The sequence below is a fragment of the Pyrus communis genome, chromosome 14 (genome assembly GCF_963583255.1).
Source record: "Pyrus communis chromosome 14, drPyrComm1.1, whole genome shotgun sequence".
NCBI classification, from domain to species: Eukaryota; Viridiplantae; Streptophyta; class Magnoliopsida; order Rosales; family Rosaceae; genus Pyrus; species Pyrus communis.
This window is the reverse complement of record NC_084816.1, coordinates 10,270,240-10,285,243: the sequence shown is the minus strand read 5'-3', so window position 1 is coordinate 10,285,243 and position 15,004 is coordinate 10,270,240. Positions and strand designations below refer to the sequence as shown.

Genomic DNA, 15,004 nt, shown 5'->3' with positions numbered 1-15,004 from the left:
TTTTCATTTTCTTTTGGTAAAAAAAAAAAACAAAAAACAAAAAACAAAAAACAAAAAACAAAAAACAAAAAACAAAAAAATAAATTATAAAATAAATTATTTTCTTAACCATTCAGCCTTTTCGCCCGATGCATAAGAAAATAAGGGGCAATAAGTGGTGTGGCAATCCAACTGATGGTGTGCTCGACAATTGTGGTCGAAGGAATGGAATTTTAATGCTGAATACATTTTTTCGGCCACATGGCTCGGCCGATTCTCACATTTTCTGAATTGTGTTCATTTAATTATTATTGGTGGTATTCGGTAGACTACTTTCGGTCGAAACCCACGCCGAATCAATTTGTATAAGGTGGGTATCCTCAGCGGTTAAAAAGAATATTTACAGTATGCTCTACACCTGCCCATCTTCGGTTGTTCTTCCTTCCCATCGCTCGACCATGGGAGTTCAGTTTTTCCATGAGAAATTATTTGGTTTACATCTCCACTTACATGAGCTTGGGTGCGCCAAGGACAAGTTTTGTCGCGGTGTAATCGATGCACTTGGACTGGGGTGTGACTCGGAGACTAGGCGAGTTAAGGTGGTCAAGCACGATGGTTGGTCGAGTTGGGTCGACGATTCGACGACTTATTTTTACAGAAGGGGCGAGATAATTGGATTCCACTTCAACTAGCACATATTTGTTTACAGCCGTTGGTCTGCAGAGTTTATTGCCAAGTTTTGGTTCGCCCAACAAAGTTGACATTCAAGTAATTGGAAGCTATGGATGTTGTTTGCTGAATTATTTTGTGTTCGGTGGAGTTTGTTCTCATGGAGGTCGGCAATGTTAAAACTAATGTGGAGCTTGGATTTGGCCCATGGTGTTGCATACACTTTGCTTCTTGCCGAATCAATTTGTTAGTTTGGTGGAGGTTTGGTCTCACTCTCACCGAATGGCCCCAAATAAGAAGTCGGGATTTACTTTATTCGGTGCAGTACTGAAGAAAAAGAAGTATTTCCCCTGTTGCTTGGTGAAAGATGGCAGCAAAGAAAAGAGATGTGCTTGGTGATTTCAGGAAGTAATTCGGCGATTTTGCTGTCCTACGAAGTATTCGACCGACACCATGTTCAGTTTGGCACTGGTTAGGATTGAGTTTTTGGGTTCCCGGCAAAAATGGTTTTGCTGCGAGGCAGAGATGGCGTCAGTTATTGATCTGTTATAAAAATAATAATTGTTCGAGGCTTCTTGACAGTGTTGGTTGATAGCCATGAAAATGGAATTGCAGAATTGTTTGACCGAGCTCGGTTAAATCTGGAGTTCTGTTTCGTCTCTCACGTTTATAAGTGCTGCCATAAAACCTTTCAATAGGCCAAACCGTATTACATTCGGTGAGGTTTGCACTGAAGGAAGAGAAATGGGGGAGCATGCTGACTTGTTTGCCCAATCAAAAGTGAAAATAAGTAAAAAAAGAATGAAAATGTGATCGACATATGCATGTGGATTAGCATTACTCCAGTTCAGACGGTGGAGCTTGCCATCATCCAAAACATGAGATACCATGTGCTTTATTGGAATGCATGGCATTCTCCCTATTCACATGCTGGAATTTGTTTTCATTTGAAAAGAAAAATGTCTCTGCGCATGTGATGTGATGTGATTTCGTCAGATGGAGTCCCCAGAAAGAATAATGTGGTGCTTGGTTCGGCGATATTTTTCGGCCTTTCATACTCAAACTGAGAAATTTGAGGATATCAAGGAAGAACAATCAATTTCCTTAATCGTTCGGCTTACGAGCTGAAGCCCAAGGAAACTGGGGGGGGGGGGGGGCAATGTTTGGACCCAATTTTGCACCATCGGTCTGAGTAATCGAGGTCATTAAATGAACAGGGTCCTAAGCCGTTGGATGTGAATATTAATGTGATTTTCAATTGCTTTACATTATTATGGTTACAATAAACCATGGTAATTAAATAGTTGGAATTATCCTGATCATTTGAAGATTATGCCGTGCATTCAGGTGTTGAATGAGGGTGTGATCAGACGGTTGTTGAAGAGATAAAGAATGAAAGAATATTCTTTTTATTTTCTCATCTAACCAAAACAACAATTTGCATGCAGACATGGAATAGTTGTTAGATAAGGGAATAAGGAAAATAAAGATGAGAATAAGGAGTCAAAAGATGGAATTACATGCAGACAGGTTGTGGCACGTGGCTTCGTCTTGGGATTTGGTGATGATATTTCACCAGTTATAATTATGTTTCAGAGTTTAAGTTGGTGAAGGAATGATCATGCATGCATGTGGTCTTTGTCAGGGGAAGTATACATGATGGATTTGATTGGTGAGGTGATTGCATGGAGATAAACTTGTGGTTACGTGATAAGTTTCGAATATAAAGATAGGCCTTAGCCTATGGCATGGATCAGCTTCACTAGTTTGAGTTGCAAAGGAACTCTACATAATCATCAGGCCAGGCCAAGGTAAATATGTTCTATAAATGCAGAAGCATGAACGACTAAGGAGAGACCTCCAATTCAACACACAACTGCCCTGCGCAAAACCTCTCAAACATCTTGAGATTTTTTATTTTCTTTTTTCCGTCGACACATCTTTAGTTTGGATAAACAGCACTGTGAAGGCAACCGGCGAACATCTTCAGTTTGGATAAACATTACTGTTGCCGAATCAGCCGTTCCCGAAGCACCTTCAGTTTGGATAAACAACACTGCATCGAGGTCGACTGGTTATCTATCCAAGTCTCGGTCGAGAAGGATTTTCGAATCCTTATTGGCAGAGGTCATCTCATAAGCCTTCTCGGCAAAGTGAGGTGTTACCAAGTTACTACATTCGGCACCCTGAGAGCCGAATTTGATATTGAACTTTGCAGAACTAGTAGCCTTGTCTTCAGGCTCGAGAATCCAAAGGCCGAGATTTGTTCATTCCTCGGCCGCAATCGCAAGATCAAGAAGTCAGCAGCGCACTCAATGCAACATCAACAAATTTTACTCCTCGGCCGACGAGTTGGCACACCCCGCATTCAACCGAAGGACGTAGTTAGCTTGTTAGTTACTCGGCCTGCACGCCACGTAGACTTTGTAATTTTTAGGATCAACACATTGAAACAAATGTTTTTTCTTTTATTGATAATGAAGCTATCATGCTACGTTTTTATGACGAGAAATCTCGCCGACAACAATTGTAACTTCGTTTGTATTGATAAATTATGAACGACATTAATATTGTTTATTATCTAAAAAGATTTGGTTGTCTGCATTTTTTTTTATAAACTCCCCCTTCCATCCTAACAACCCCCACCCTCACCCTGACAGCCGCCCGAATAATTGCCTGCTGGCCGTCCTGACAATTCTTAGTTGTGCCACTGAAGTAATGAATTTGAAAGCGTTACATGGGGTAACACAAATTAATGAAGTAATTATGCAATACCTTATGCTTGGGGAGTGTAGTGTGGACTCAATAATTACGAGATCAAGTCTTAATATTTGATTTGTACGCCACCACATGTTAAAAGAGTGGATGCTGAGTAGGGAACGTGGGATGTTTTTTATTTTTTATTTTTTATTTTTTATTTGCTGAGTAGGGAACTCACCGATGCGCGCGCCACATGCCACGCAACAAAATGTCAGTTGCTGGGACGTAGCGCTGACGTGTTTGTCCGCCACTTGCAATGAGCCGAACGACTTTATTAGCTTGCATTTTTTGATCTAACCCACACAATTGCACATGATTTGAATGCAGAGAAAACTCCCTTTCAATTTCCCGAAAATTGTATCACGATATAAGAATTAATCATACATTTGATTGACAAATACACTTTATATCACCTTTGTAAGATTCCTTAAAGATGAGCATGTGACATATCATCCATGCATATTAGGTTCCAATAATACACCCTGTAGCATATGGCTAGGACATGGAGAAAAGTCCAGCAGTAAGACCAAATGAATTATAGAACTAGGAAATACACACACACACACATACAGACATATATACATATATATATATATATATATATATGTTATATAAAAATATACCTTACAAGGACGAAAAAATGATATTTAATAGACGTTTTAGAATAGTCACAGCAGTTCTGCAAAGCAATAACAGCCCTCAACGAGGATTCTCTACCCTTCTATTTCTATCCCCTTCAATCTTCTCCTCTCATACATTATTTTTTCTTTTCTTATTATCTCTATAAAAAAATCAATATAAAATGTTGATGTGGTTTAACCGTAACCGTTCAAATGAGAATGGAAAGATAAAGAGATTAGGAAGGAAGAGAATCATCATTCCTCAACATATCCAGTCCCACAAGAGTACTGTAATTTCAAACAATATGGGCATAAAGGAACACAATCATCGTGTTCATGCGCAAAAGCAAAGTTATGACAATAGAACTGGACAAAATCTGAGTGTGCGGTTAAGCGACTAGGTTGCTGACTAGTGGGACTATAGCCCCATAGAAATATTGAGCAAGAGATATTGTTGTCCCAAGATTGAAGACTGATTGATATCCTCCAAACAGGGTCATTGGGTGTGACAGTGGACAGGCAGGAGTAGGACTGTTGAGGTTGACACACAAACAATCGTTATGTAGGGTATTATAAATTGTGGACTTTGGGGACTCATTTTTCAGCTTCATGTGCAGTAGAACTAGCAAAAAACATTATGGGGGAGTTCAAGCATTTGGTGATTGTTAAGTTCAAGGAAGATGTGGTGGTGGAGGACATTTTGAAAGATCTGGAGAAAATGGTTGCTGAGATTGATGCGGTTAAGTCATTTGAATGGTAATTAATTCTCTCCTTTTCTTGTTAAATATTTGATATTTAAAACGTTTATGTTGTCAGACTGTCACTTAAGTGGACATTCCTACACATAAACTAAAAGCAAAACAGTTTTTTACCCATGGGCACCCCATTTAAAATCAAAACAATAAATTATATGATGCTTTAGAACTGTAAAATAAGATAATTAAAAGTCACTTAACAAAACAATGTTACTGATCGCGAACATATGTTCGATCCTCGCCGGTGTGCTTTATTCTTTCTCTTAGGGGACAGGACTTGGAAAGCCCAGAGATGCTTAGGCAAGGGTTTACCCATGCCTTCTTGACGACATTCGATAAGAAGGAAGATTATACTGTGTTTGTTGGCCACCCTAAACATCAAGAATTTTCAGCAACATTTTCAACAGTTCTAGAAAAGATTGTGCTGCTTGATTTCCCGGCTACTCTTGTCAAGCCACCACCCAAGGCACCGGCGGAGGAACCACCAGCTACCCTGAATGATCAGAAGTAACTTAAAAATTGCAAAACTATGTACCCAATAGAACGGAATGTGATGAAGTATGCTGCATCTGCTTGTGTGTGTGTGTGTAGTTTTTAGTTTTTTTTTCCCTATTAAAATTATGGGTTCTGTTTAATTATGGCGATGTCAATGATTTTTAATGTAATTTCAACTTGTGTGAAACTACGTTATGGTCAGTTTGCCTCTCTTGAGGATTCATGAATGGACATGTAGCTTCACTGAAGGGGTTTTGTTAATTTTTACACTTGATGTCGTTCTAAAAAAAAGATAAACTGATCTGAAATCGAATGTACATGTTTATCTTTCTTCGCACATGACATTTCATGTAAAAAAAGAGATAAGCATCTTAAGAAAAGAGATAAGCACAAACATACATGTACTTGTTGAACTTAAAATTTAGTCTATCAAAAAGCAAAAGATGGTACATGTACTTTTGACTTTGTTGGCTTTAGTTGTCGTGGCTCAAGAAAGGGTATTACTAGCAATGCTTCAGGGTCCCATGTAAACAACTTGTCTGCGAGAAACAGAGAATTAAAGATTCAAAAATTGGAATGATATTGAGGAAAATAATGGCCAAAAGAAAAACCCTACTCAGAACTCATCAGAGTGCCATTTTATTATAAAATCTTAAGGTAAACTTCAAATACGTATAACCATCAACAAATCGTAACTTATAATTTCCCATGATCAAACGTGTGTGATTAATTACAGTATTCAGTAAAAAGTCATGTTTTAACGTTAAACAAAACAGCGACCAAACATAGAGAGATCTGATGATCCATCAAAAAGCATACCATCGGCAACAGTAGTGGGTGGAAAAGGAGGAAATCAGGCAGCAGAATCTAAGGGATGGAGAAGTGTCACATTCCATTGGGCCACGGAAAAGTGGGATTGCAATTGCAAAACTAAATACACATTCCTCCCAAAAGTCCACAAGAAAATTTGAAATCACAAAGTAATATTCCTCAAAAGATTGCAAAGTAGATTCTCTGTTATCTTCATCTTCTTTGCTTCCTTATAACTCTATTGAAAAGTTGAAAACAACCTAACAGTGCAGTGCATTTGGATATGCAGACATTCAAGAAAATCTGCCTCCTGCATCCTGCCCTTCTAGTTCTCCATTTCTGGTTAACAACTTCAACAATCATTTGTGACAAACTCAACACTCAAACACCTTTTTCGAAACCAAATTCAACTGCCTTTTCTCCGCTAAACCGCATTTTTGTTTGCAAATCTCAAAAACTATACCACAGTGATAGAACCTCTATTAACCTGTTCCCAATTTCCTACACTAACTACAGATGTAAAAGTCTGATCATCTCCAACCCTTCTTGTTCATCTCCACCACAATATGCCCATCCTAGGCTTCGATCCCCAAGTTTTCGTTCTCCCAGACAGTCCAACTCACTTTTACTCTACAACTGCTCATACAAAAACCTTGCTCCATCAGCACATTTTCAAAATGTCACCTGCCTGCATGCATGTGAAGCTTCTTCAAAGATTCAAGAACCCAAACTTGATGGGCTTACATTGTCCTCTTGCTTACTAGTTCATGATCTCACAAAGCTAGACATGGGTTTTCATCCAAGAGATCTGAATTGCTCATGTTACAGCAGGGTGTATGAAACACCTTCACATGGAAACAATGAAGGATACGGGTTGAAGACAAGGATGTCTTTCGACATCCCTGACCACGTTCCTAATATCTGCGACGAGTGTCAAAAGCCTAATGGAAATTGTGGTGCTGGGTTGAGGTGCGTATGCCACCCAAAAGAGTGCAGTAAGTGCCTAGCTTCATAAAGTGTGAATTGGAGATATATATTAATTAGATTCATCAACCATTTAAAAACTAGTATAATTAATGTGGTGTTTCTAATGATTTTAATTTGCAGAAAACAAAGTGATTTCAAAGGGTGGATCCATCACCAGTTCTGGTAATATCCTCTTCTCTTTGCTTACTCTAGTAGTAGTGATGGTTTTGGATCACTGAAGTAAGAAAGTTAAGTCCCTATGTATTGGTCTTTTTTTTTTTTTTTTCCTTTACTTTGTAGCTGTAAAAAAGAAACCAAAAGCAAATTTTGGTTGTTGTTCCCATTTCTCTTCATCTGTCTGTCCCGTAAAGATTCGTAGGCTCCATTTGGAAGGAGAAATTTGAATGAAAGGATTTGGATGTGAAAAGTTTGCCACATAAACTAGAAATCATTAAATCAATTGTATTTGAAACAACCAGATGTAGGAGTGAATCTTCAGTAGGCAAACTGTTAAGGAAATACATGATATATTTGTACAAGGAAGGCTATTCAATTCCCACTTCCACTAGCTACTTCTTTTGTAAAGGAACTATAAGTTGAGGTACAAATATTGCATCCTTCATGATTTACTGTAAGGTACAATCTGCTTTAACATGAACCTAATTAATCCACGGTTATTGCAGCAGTACTCAAACCAGCATAATTCCTGATACCTGAATATGTTTTCTGGCCAACCCTTTGTTGTAAAAGGGAACATGACAGGCAATGACATAAAAGAATAATTATACTCAAAATCTAGGAAGTGAAAAATATGACCTCAGTTAAAAAAGCTAAAGGGCAATGATCAAGTCGTGACGAAACATGCCACTGAATTTTAATCAGTAAAATTCCAAAAGAACAAAAAATGAAACACTCATCTCTCGAATAACTTCCTAACAGCAATACATGAGGAAATAGAAATTGACCTGCAAAATCTCGATACTTGTAATCCTTCACGTGAAGGCTCTCTGAAGCACCATCTCCCAATGCAGCATCCCCTTTGTAGGTACCAAAAGTTGCTTCTGAATTCGCTTTGCACCTAGCAAGCCCACGCCTTTAGGGTACTCTGCTGCAGAGCCCGCCCAAAAGAGAATGAAAGTGACCAGGGTTTCTTGGTATTGAGCTTGTTCATAGCATTCAAATGGAGGGTAGCTTCCTCCTCACTCTGCCCACCCGAAAAAAAACACCACAGCAGGAACAGCTGGAGGCATTGTTCGCTGCAATGCCCTTACTGTATGATTAGCCACGACCTCAGGTGAAACCTTCTTGGCATCTGAACCAGGGGTAACCATGTTTGGCTTCAAAAGAGTCCCCTCGAGAAGGACATGGTGATCGTTCAGTGCTTTATAGCACGCTGCAGCGGCACGCTCAGTCACATCTGTGCATCGCTCAATGTCATGAGATCCGTCAACCAATATCTCTGGCTCAACAATTGGTACCAAGCTATTCTCCTGGCAAATGACAGCATAGCGAGCCAAGCCATTGGCATTCTCATTTATAGCAAGCTGGGTTAGCTCGTTCGGGCCAATCTTGAGTACAGCACGCCACTTTGCAAATCGGGCACCAGCTTCATAGTACTGCTGGCAGCGTTGTGCAAGACCGTCAAGACCCTGAGTTGTGGTCTCACCATTAGTTCCAGCAAGCTCAACAGTGCCCTTGTCCACTTTAATTCCAGGAAGGACCCCACCGTCTTTGAGGATATCAATAAAGGATTTACCGCCGGCTGTATTCTGGCAAAGGGTTTCCTAAAAAAGGATCACACCGCTGAGATACTGGAGTGCACCGGGGCGCAAAAGAGGAGCTCACGGAGGGCTCATTATTCTCGACATTTATACTTAACAGACGCTTGCCAATTGTGCCCATTGGCTCGTCTGCAGCAAGGATTCCCTTCCCAGGGGGACCAAAGTTGGCGGCATTGCTGTGATTTTTGGTCTCCCTATATGAATTATTTTGGGGATTGGGACTGGAAGCTGCAACAACATCAAATATTAAAATAAAAGTACAGAACAAATCAGAACAAATCAGGCTACACATAGCATGCTTTCCTTGTAACTAGAGTTACATTGATCCCAAAAATATCTCGGAAAATTGAGAAATGGGCCAAACCATATGGACCAGTACGAAAGTGGCATGAACCTAAGATAGCCAGGGTAGTAGCACAAGTACGTCTGTAAAGGGTCCAAACCTGGGACAGCGCCCAAAAATATCTTGGAAAATTGAGAAATGGGCCAAACCATATGGACCCGTACGAAAGTGGCACGAACCTAAGATAGCCAGGGTAGGAGCACAAGTACGTCTGTAAAAGGTCCAAACCCGGGACAGTGACCAAAAATATCTCGGAAATTTGAGAAATGGGCCAAACCATATGGACCCGTACGAAAGTGGCACGAACCTAAGATAGCCAGGGTAGGAGCACAAGTACGTCTATAAGGGGTCCAAACCCGGGACAGCGTGAAGAAATGTCGATTACGCCTAGTAGGAATGAGTTGTGGCGTGTCACAGTATAGTTTATATCTCAACTATCGCTAAAAGAATCTGTTTGATTTTTCTAAGATGCATTTCAACAGCAATATGTCTAGACAAAATGCATCATCCATCATTATCAAGATCATCGAAGGGACTGCATAATGTGATCAAAGGATTGATCAAAACCAAGTGGTGTCCCCCAAAACACAGTTCTAAATTCTAATAAACAGATATTTGAAGCGGAACTAGAATCTTTTGAAACAAAAACGACATTAAGGAATGTCCTTGTGAGAGACGGCTCTTTCAGCAGTTCTTTCTATTCCGCTGAAGCCCTAAAATTCTCTTTTCCTCACAATTCTACTCTCTTCTATGAAGTAGCAGAAGAAAAATCATAATTTGACTACATGATTGTTCTTAGTTTGTTATCAATTATTTGCAATTTACTACAAATATCTTATCAATTTAGATCCAAAATACCCCGAATTGGCTCTTTTCTTTGTTATCATTTTCTTTGTTTTTCACAATCTTTGACTCTTTCTTAACAAATTAGCCTCCTGCCACACAATTGGCTCTTTTGATTTTTTATTTGAAAAAACAAAATAATATATTTGAAAAAAAGTTAGTCACGGGAGTGGGGTTTTTTTTGTGAATTTCTATTTTATTTGAAAATATAATGGAATAGGGCAATTTTGGGATTATCACTTGTTGCCTTATCCCTTCATATTCTTAACAAATAAAAGAAAAAGAGATTTAAAGAAAGGGGTGTGATATCCCCACAGCTTTTTTTACTTCTCACACACCTATCTAATTTTAGATCATCGGATCAAATGGATTGAAGAAGATCAAGGGACAAAAATTAACAAGAGATGTGTGGATAGCACACCCTTAAAGAAAAGGTTTCCCAAACTTTTTTTTAACTAAAAATCACCTAATAAAATAATTTAATAAAAATAGATTGAACATTAATGAAAAAGACAAAAATTTAATATAAAAATAAAAAGAAAAAAAATAATTGGAAAAACAAACGATATTATCTACATTAGGGGAGAGATATGTTTAGTCTCACAATGGGCTAGTAATAATGTAGGTCAAATTCGTCTTTGACGAGAATCAATTTAAGCATATAGATTTAAGCAGTTTAAGCAAATCTTAACAACTTGAAAAATGAATCAATTTAAGCAAAATTCTGAGGACGCAAACCTCCCCTTGTAATCAATTTAAACATATCGATTTTCATGTTTTTATTCAATCATAAAATATAGCAAAAACCATGTAAACTTGTCTTAAGATTGTTGGAAAAATAGGGTATAATTGCTATATTAAATCACATACAAAATTACGAAATAATCCATGCAATTATATAGCAAAATAATGCATGCACACGAGTAACCAATGTTAAATGAACATGACGTAATGGATTAGAAAAACTTGGAAATACAAGTTTACGCCCCGCTATAGTAGTGCTCATGGTTGCTTGGCACTTGTATCCTAGGATACAACGACCACATTCTTGTAATAGTAGCACTCTGAAGCACAAGACTTCAACGAACCACAATTGTGTTGGATACTCTCTTCTATGGACTCAATGGAACATTACAAAACTCTCTAACAATAGTGCACTATGTGTATGAAAATATGAATGTAAAAGTTATGTATTACTAAAGAGGACTACCCTATTTAGGTATTGAAGATACCTCTTTGGAAAGCAAGTGACCATTCATGAAGAGTTAAAGGTTGCAACTTTTCATTTGAATTTGGATAGACACATCTTTCTACCAAAAGGCACACTTCTAATTTCCATTCAATTAATAAATTTAGTGCAATAATAATACTAAATTCTCCAACAATTATCAATAAAATTTTAATAAAAACACTTAATAAAATTTTATTAATAAGAAATATTGTTTCTTAAAATTAATAAATTTTTAGAAAAACTAATGAAAATTTAAGCCTTTTTCTTTTTTTTTTTCCTTTTTTGTGGAAAATGGGTGACACTGATTCTAGAAACGACAACACTATTTCTAGAATCGGTGCCATTATTTCTAGAAACAATGACAATATTTCTAGAATAGGTGCCACTATTTTTAGAATTGGTGCCACTACTTCTAGAAATGGTGTCACTATTTTTTGAAACGGTATCACTATTTCAAAAAGAGGTACACCATTTCTAGAAATGGTGATCACTATTTTTTGAAACAGTATCACTATTTCTAGAATAGTGATCAATACTTCTAGAAACAGTTATATTATTTATAGAAATTATGGTTAACATTTTTAGATAGTGAAAACTATTTCTAGAAACAGTGTCATCATTTCTACAAAGTGACACTATCGCCAAATTAATCATATGTTTAATGCATACTTTTCTTCCTTATCACGAACAGGGGAGCTTAGTGGTGTCATAGTCTACTGCTCAAGCCTCCAGAAATTTTGGACTATGCATGGGAATAGTCCATGTATCAACTCTAGAATTTTTAGGATTATTTTTACTCCACAAATTCTCCCACACATGTTGGGCTACACGTAGAAAAGGGTAGGATGTGTAGAAACTCCCAAACTGAGTAGATTCTCAACTTTGACTTGGAGTTAAAATCTTCTAGAAAAGGGAAACCAATTTCCACCAAAATCTACTTTAGTCTACCTTAAGTAGAGGACTAATAAATTTGGCGAGCAATTTTATCCTAAAAAGAAAGAGAGAAAAACCAGAGGAAATTGTACCGCTCCCCTAGTTTTCTTCTTTGCTTGCTTTGAGAAGAGTCATTCATCGTCGTTATCTTCTTCTTTGTGGCGCACCAAGGTAAGAAAAATTAAAATCTTATCTTTTTATTTTTCCGAAGTCGCAGGGCTTGATGGGTACACTCAACTAGGGCTGAGATCTAATTGGCATAGTTTGAAGCCACAGGGTTGATGTCCATCTTTTAATCACATGTCTCTACTGCAAAATTTTTGTAGAATTCTGCACATCCCAATTGGAATTTGTTTTTGAACCACTTGTAAAATCTCAAAAATTATGAAGTTGAGTGAAATAGCATTTTTATATGTCTACTTCATATTTGAAAATTTTCATGACATATAAGAATTGAATCTTAAGTGAATTGACAACTAAGGTGTGACAACCCGTTCCAAATATTACGTTTTTATTTTATTTTAAAAGCGTGAATTTACGAAATTGCCCTAGAGGTAAGGACTTTGACTTCCGTTGACCATCGACTTGAGAGATGTGGGACTTATTCTTTAAGCATACCCTCGTAGTACTCTTTGGTACGAACGTATAGGCGAAAGCCGTTTGCGAGTCCAGATTATAACGGTATAGTTACGGACGTTCGAAATTGGTTATTCAAGGTTTAGTGTTTATTTAAATTAAATCCCCACTTTGTGGGGGAAGCCCAAAATCAGAAATGGAGGGAGAAAAGAAAGGAAAAAAAAAAAAAAAAAGGGGGGGGGAAAGCTTCCCATACCCGCACCACTGCGAGTCCATCTTCCAAGGCCGATTCCGGCCAACTCCGGTGGATTTTTTGGATGCCACCACCACCGTCTTGAAGCTCTCATTCCCCTCTACAAAACCCACCCAAGAACCACCTTGATTAACCATGGTATGGGGCGGTTTGAGGCCACGAAAGTTGACGAAAATCAATGGTGCTCCGGCCACCCTTTTCGATTTTCCGGCAAATCCGCAAAGCGATGGTCGATGCCACCACTTGGGCTTTGTATCCCATCATCCCAGGAGCAAAACTCATCCAACCTTGACCCCGTTGGACCACCGTAGACGACGAATCGACGTCGGGAAATTTTAGGCACCCGCCGGCTTTGTGGACAAAATTGACCATCTTCCGTCCACTTTTGGACTTCGTGGCAGGTATAAAAGTTGCTCCACTCACTGAGGTCTTCATTTATGTTAAGTTTGAGAATTTTTGGAAATAGTTGAATTTTCCGGCGAGTCGGGGCGGCCGACCGCCACCTGCGGCGGCGCGTGGCCAGTGGGCTGCCAATGATATTTTTAGGCTATGTCAAATGTCTTGAATTCAGTTTTGTCATTTGAATGACGTAGGTTGATAGTTGGAACCTAAATTCGTTACGATACGTTACTTGATAAAAAAGTGAATCGATGATCCGACCGTTGGATCGTCACCAAAATTGGATATATTATAATACGTAATATTTAAAGATCATAGGAATTTATGGATCGAAAATCCGACTTACGGATCTTCCTGAATTGGATTTGTAAGTTAGTAAAATAAATGTTCACGGCCACTTGTTTTAGGCAATTGACGGAGATCTGACCGTTGGATCATAATGAAATTTTAATATGTTATTCTAGAAATATATTGTGGATCTTTGGAAGTTGCGGATTGGAAATCTGATATGCGGATCTTTCGGGTCAAGTTATACAGGGTTGTAAACCCTACCGTCGATCTTTGATCGACGGTTGACTTGTGGTCAATGAGTCTCAAACTATTTTAGAATGTCGTTGAGGTTGTGTTTTATGTGAATTACATATTCTACGGATAAGAGTTCTGAGATGTGATTTGATAATTGGTCACAGGGACCAATCATTCAGGACGCCTCGATGTGTGCGCTAGAGAATCATAGCGTGGACTCGAGGTGAGTGGATCTTTTCCTTTTTATCGTACATATTGTTGAGAGTTCTATCGACACTTTTAAATTGATTAGGCATATTACTTTCATATATAATTATTGTGAATGCTTGAAGTACTATATGAACTACGAATGGCTTGATCCCTGTTTAGGGTACGTAGGCAGTCTAACGAGACGTTAGATGCAGCCATAAAATATTTGAGACAAAAGCCTTATTTGGGAAATTGAGTAATGAGAAGGAAATTGGTAAAGGCAAGTTTTAGTTTTGTGAATTAGTTAGTTAATTAGTGTTAATTGGGTTATCATGGATAATTATCCCTAAAAATAAGTAGTTCGGGAGTAGAGCGTTATTGATTGTACATTTCACACTATATAGTTTATAATTGAAAATGCTACAACATGGTTGAGTGTTAGATTGCATCATGGTATATCCATATGTATACTACTTGCATATAATTATTGGGAATGCTTTCAAGTGCAAAGGTGGACGCAGGACACCTAGGTAAGCTTCAGGTGAGTACATGTTGATGTTAGTGATGGTAGTGAGTACGATTGTGTTGAGATATAGTATAGCTCATAAACCTGCACCCCGATGTTAGTGCTCCCGCCCGTGGCCAGGGCACAGTCCTTCACGTGATGTTCACCTCCCGCACCTTACGCTCACCTTGGATTCAAGGTAGATGCACAGTACTGTCGTACAGACCACTTTAGGTGGTTCCGACTCGTAAGTGACCCGCGATTATTCACCCAGTCTTCACGTGATCGTAGCACTTATTTACACCCTGTCCTGTCGTACAGACCACATTAGGTGATTCCGACTCGTGTGCAGGTATACTTATTGAGCTATTG

At 38.5% G+C, this 15,004-nt stretch overlaps 1 protein-coding gene and 1 pseudogene across 1 annotated transcript; one reads left to right on the top strand and one right to left on the bottom strand.

Annotated features, from left to right (window-relative positions):
• The first annotated feature begins 4,624 nt into the window (after positions 1–4,624).
• On the top strand, positions 4,625–5,526 carry LOC137714868 (stress-response A/B barrel domain-containing protein At5g22580-like). Its single transcript, XM_068454023.1, has 2 exons — positions 4,625–4,784; positions 5,051–5,526. Exons 1-2 carry the CDS (start codon positions 4,666–4,668, stop codon positions 5,292–5,294), a joined length of 363 nt encoding a protein of 120 aa, XP_068310124.1. The 5' UTR covers positions 4,625–4,665; the 3' UTR covers positions 5,295–5,526.
• Positions 5,527–7,740: 2,214 nt separating this feature from the next.
• LOC137714867 (fructose-bisphosphate aldolase 8, cytosolic-like) lies at positions 7,741–9,236 on the bottom strand (annotated as a pseudogene).
• Between the last annotated feature and the right edge of the window lie 5,768 nt (positions 9,237–15,004).

Bases quoted from the DNA above. Each gene is read 5' to 3' on its own strand.
- LOC137714868 (XM_068454023.1), top strand. From the start codon at position 4,666: ATGGGGGAGTTCAAGCATTTGGTGATTGTTAAGTTCAAGGAAGATGTG. The intron at 4,785-5,050 runs GTAATTAATTCT...TCTTTCTCTTAG, and splicing joins GCGGTTAAGTCATTTGAATG to GGGACAGGACTTGGAAAGCC.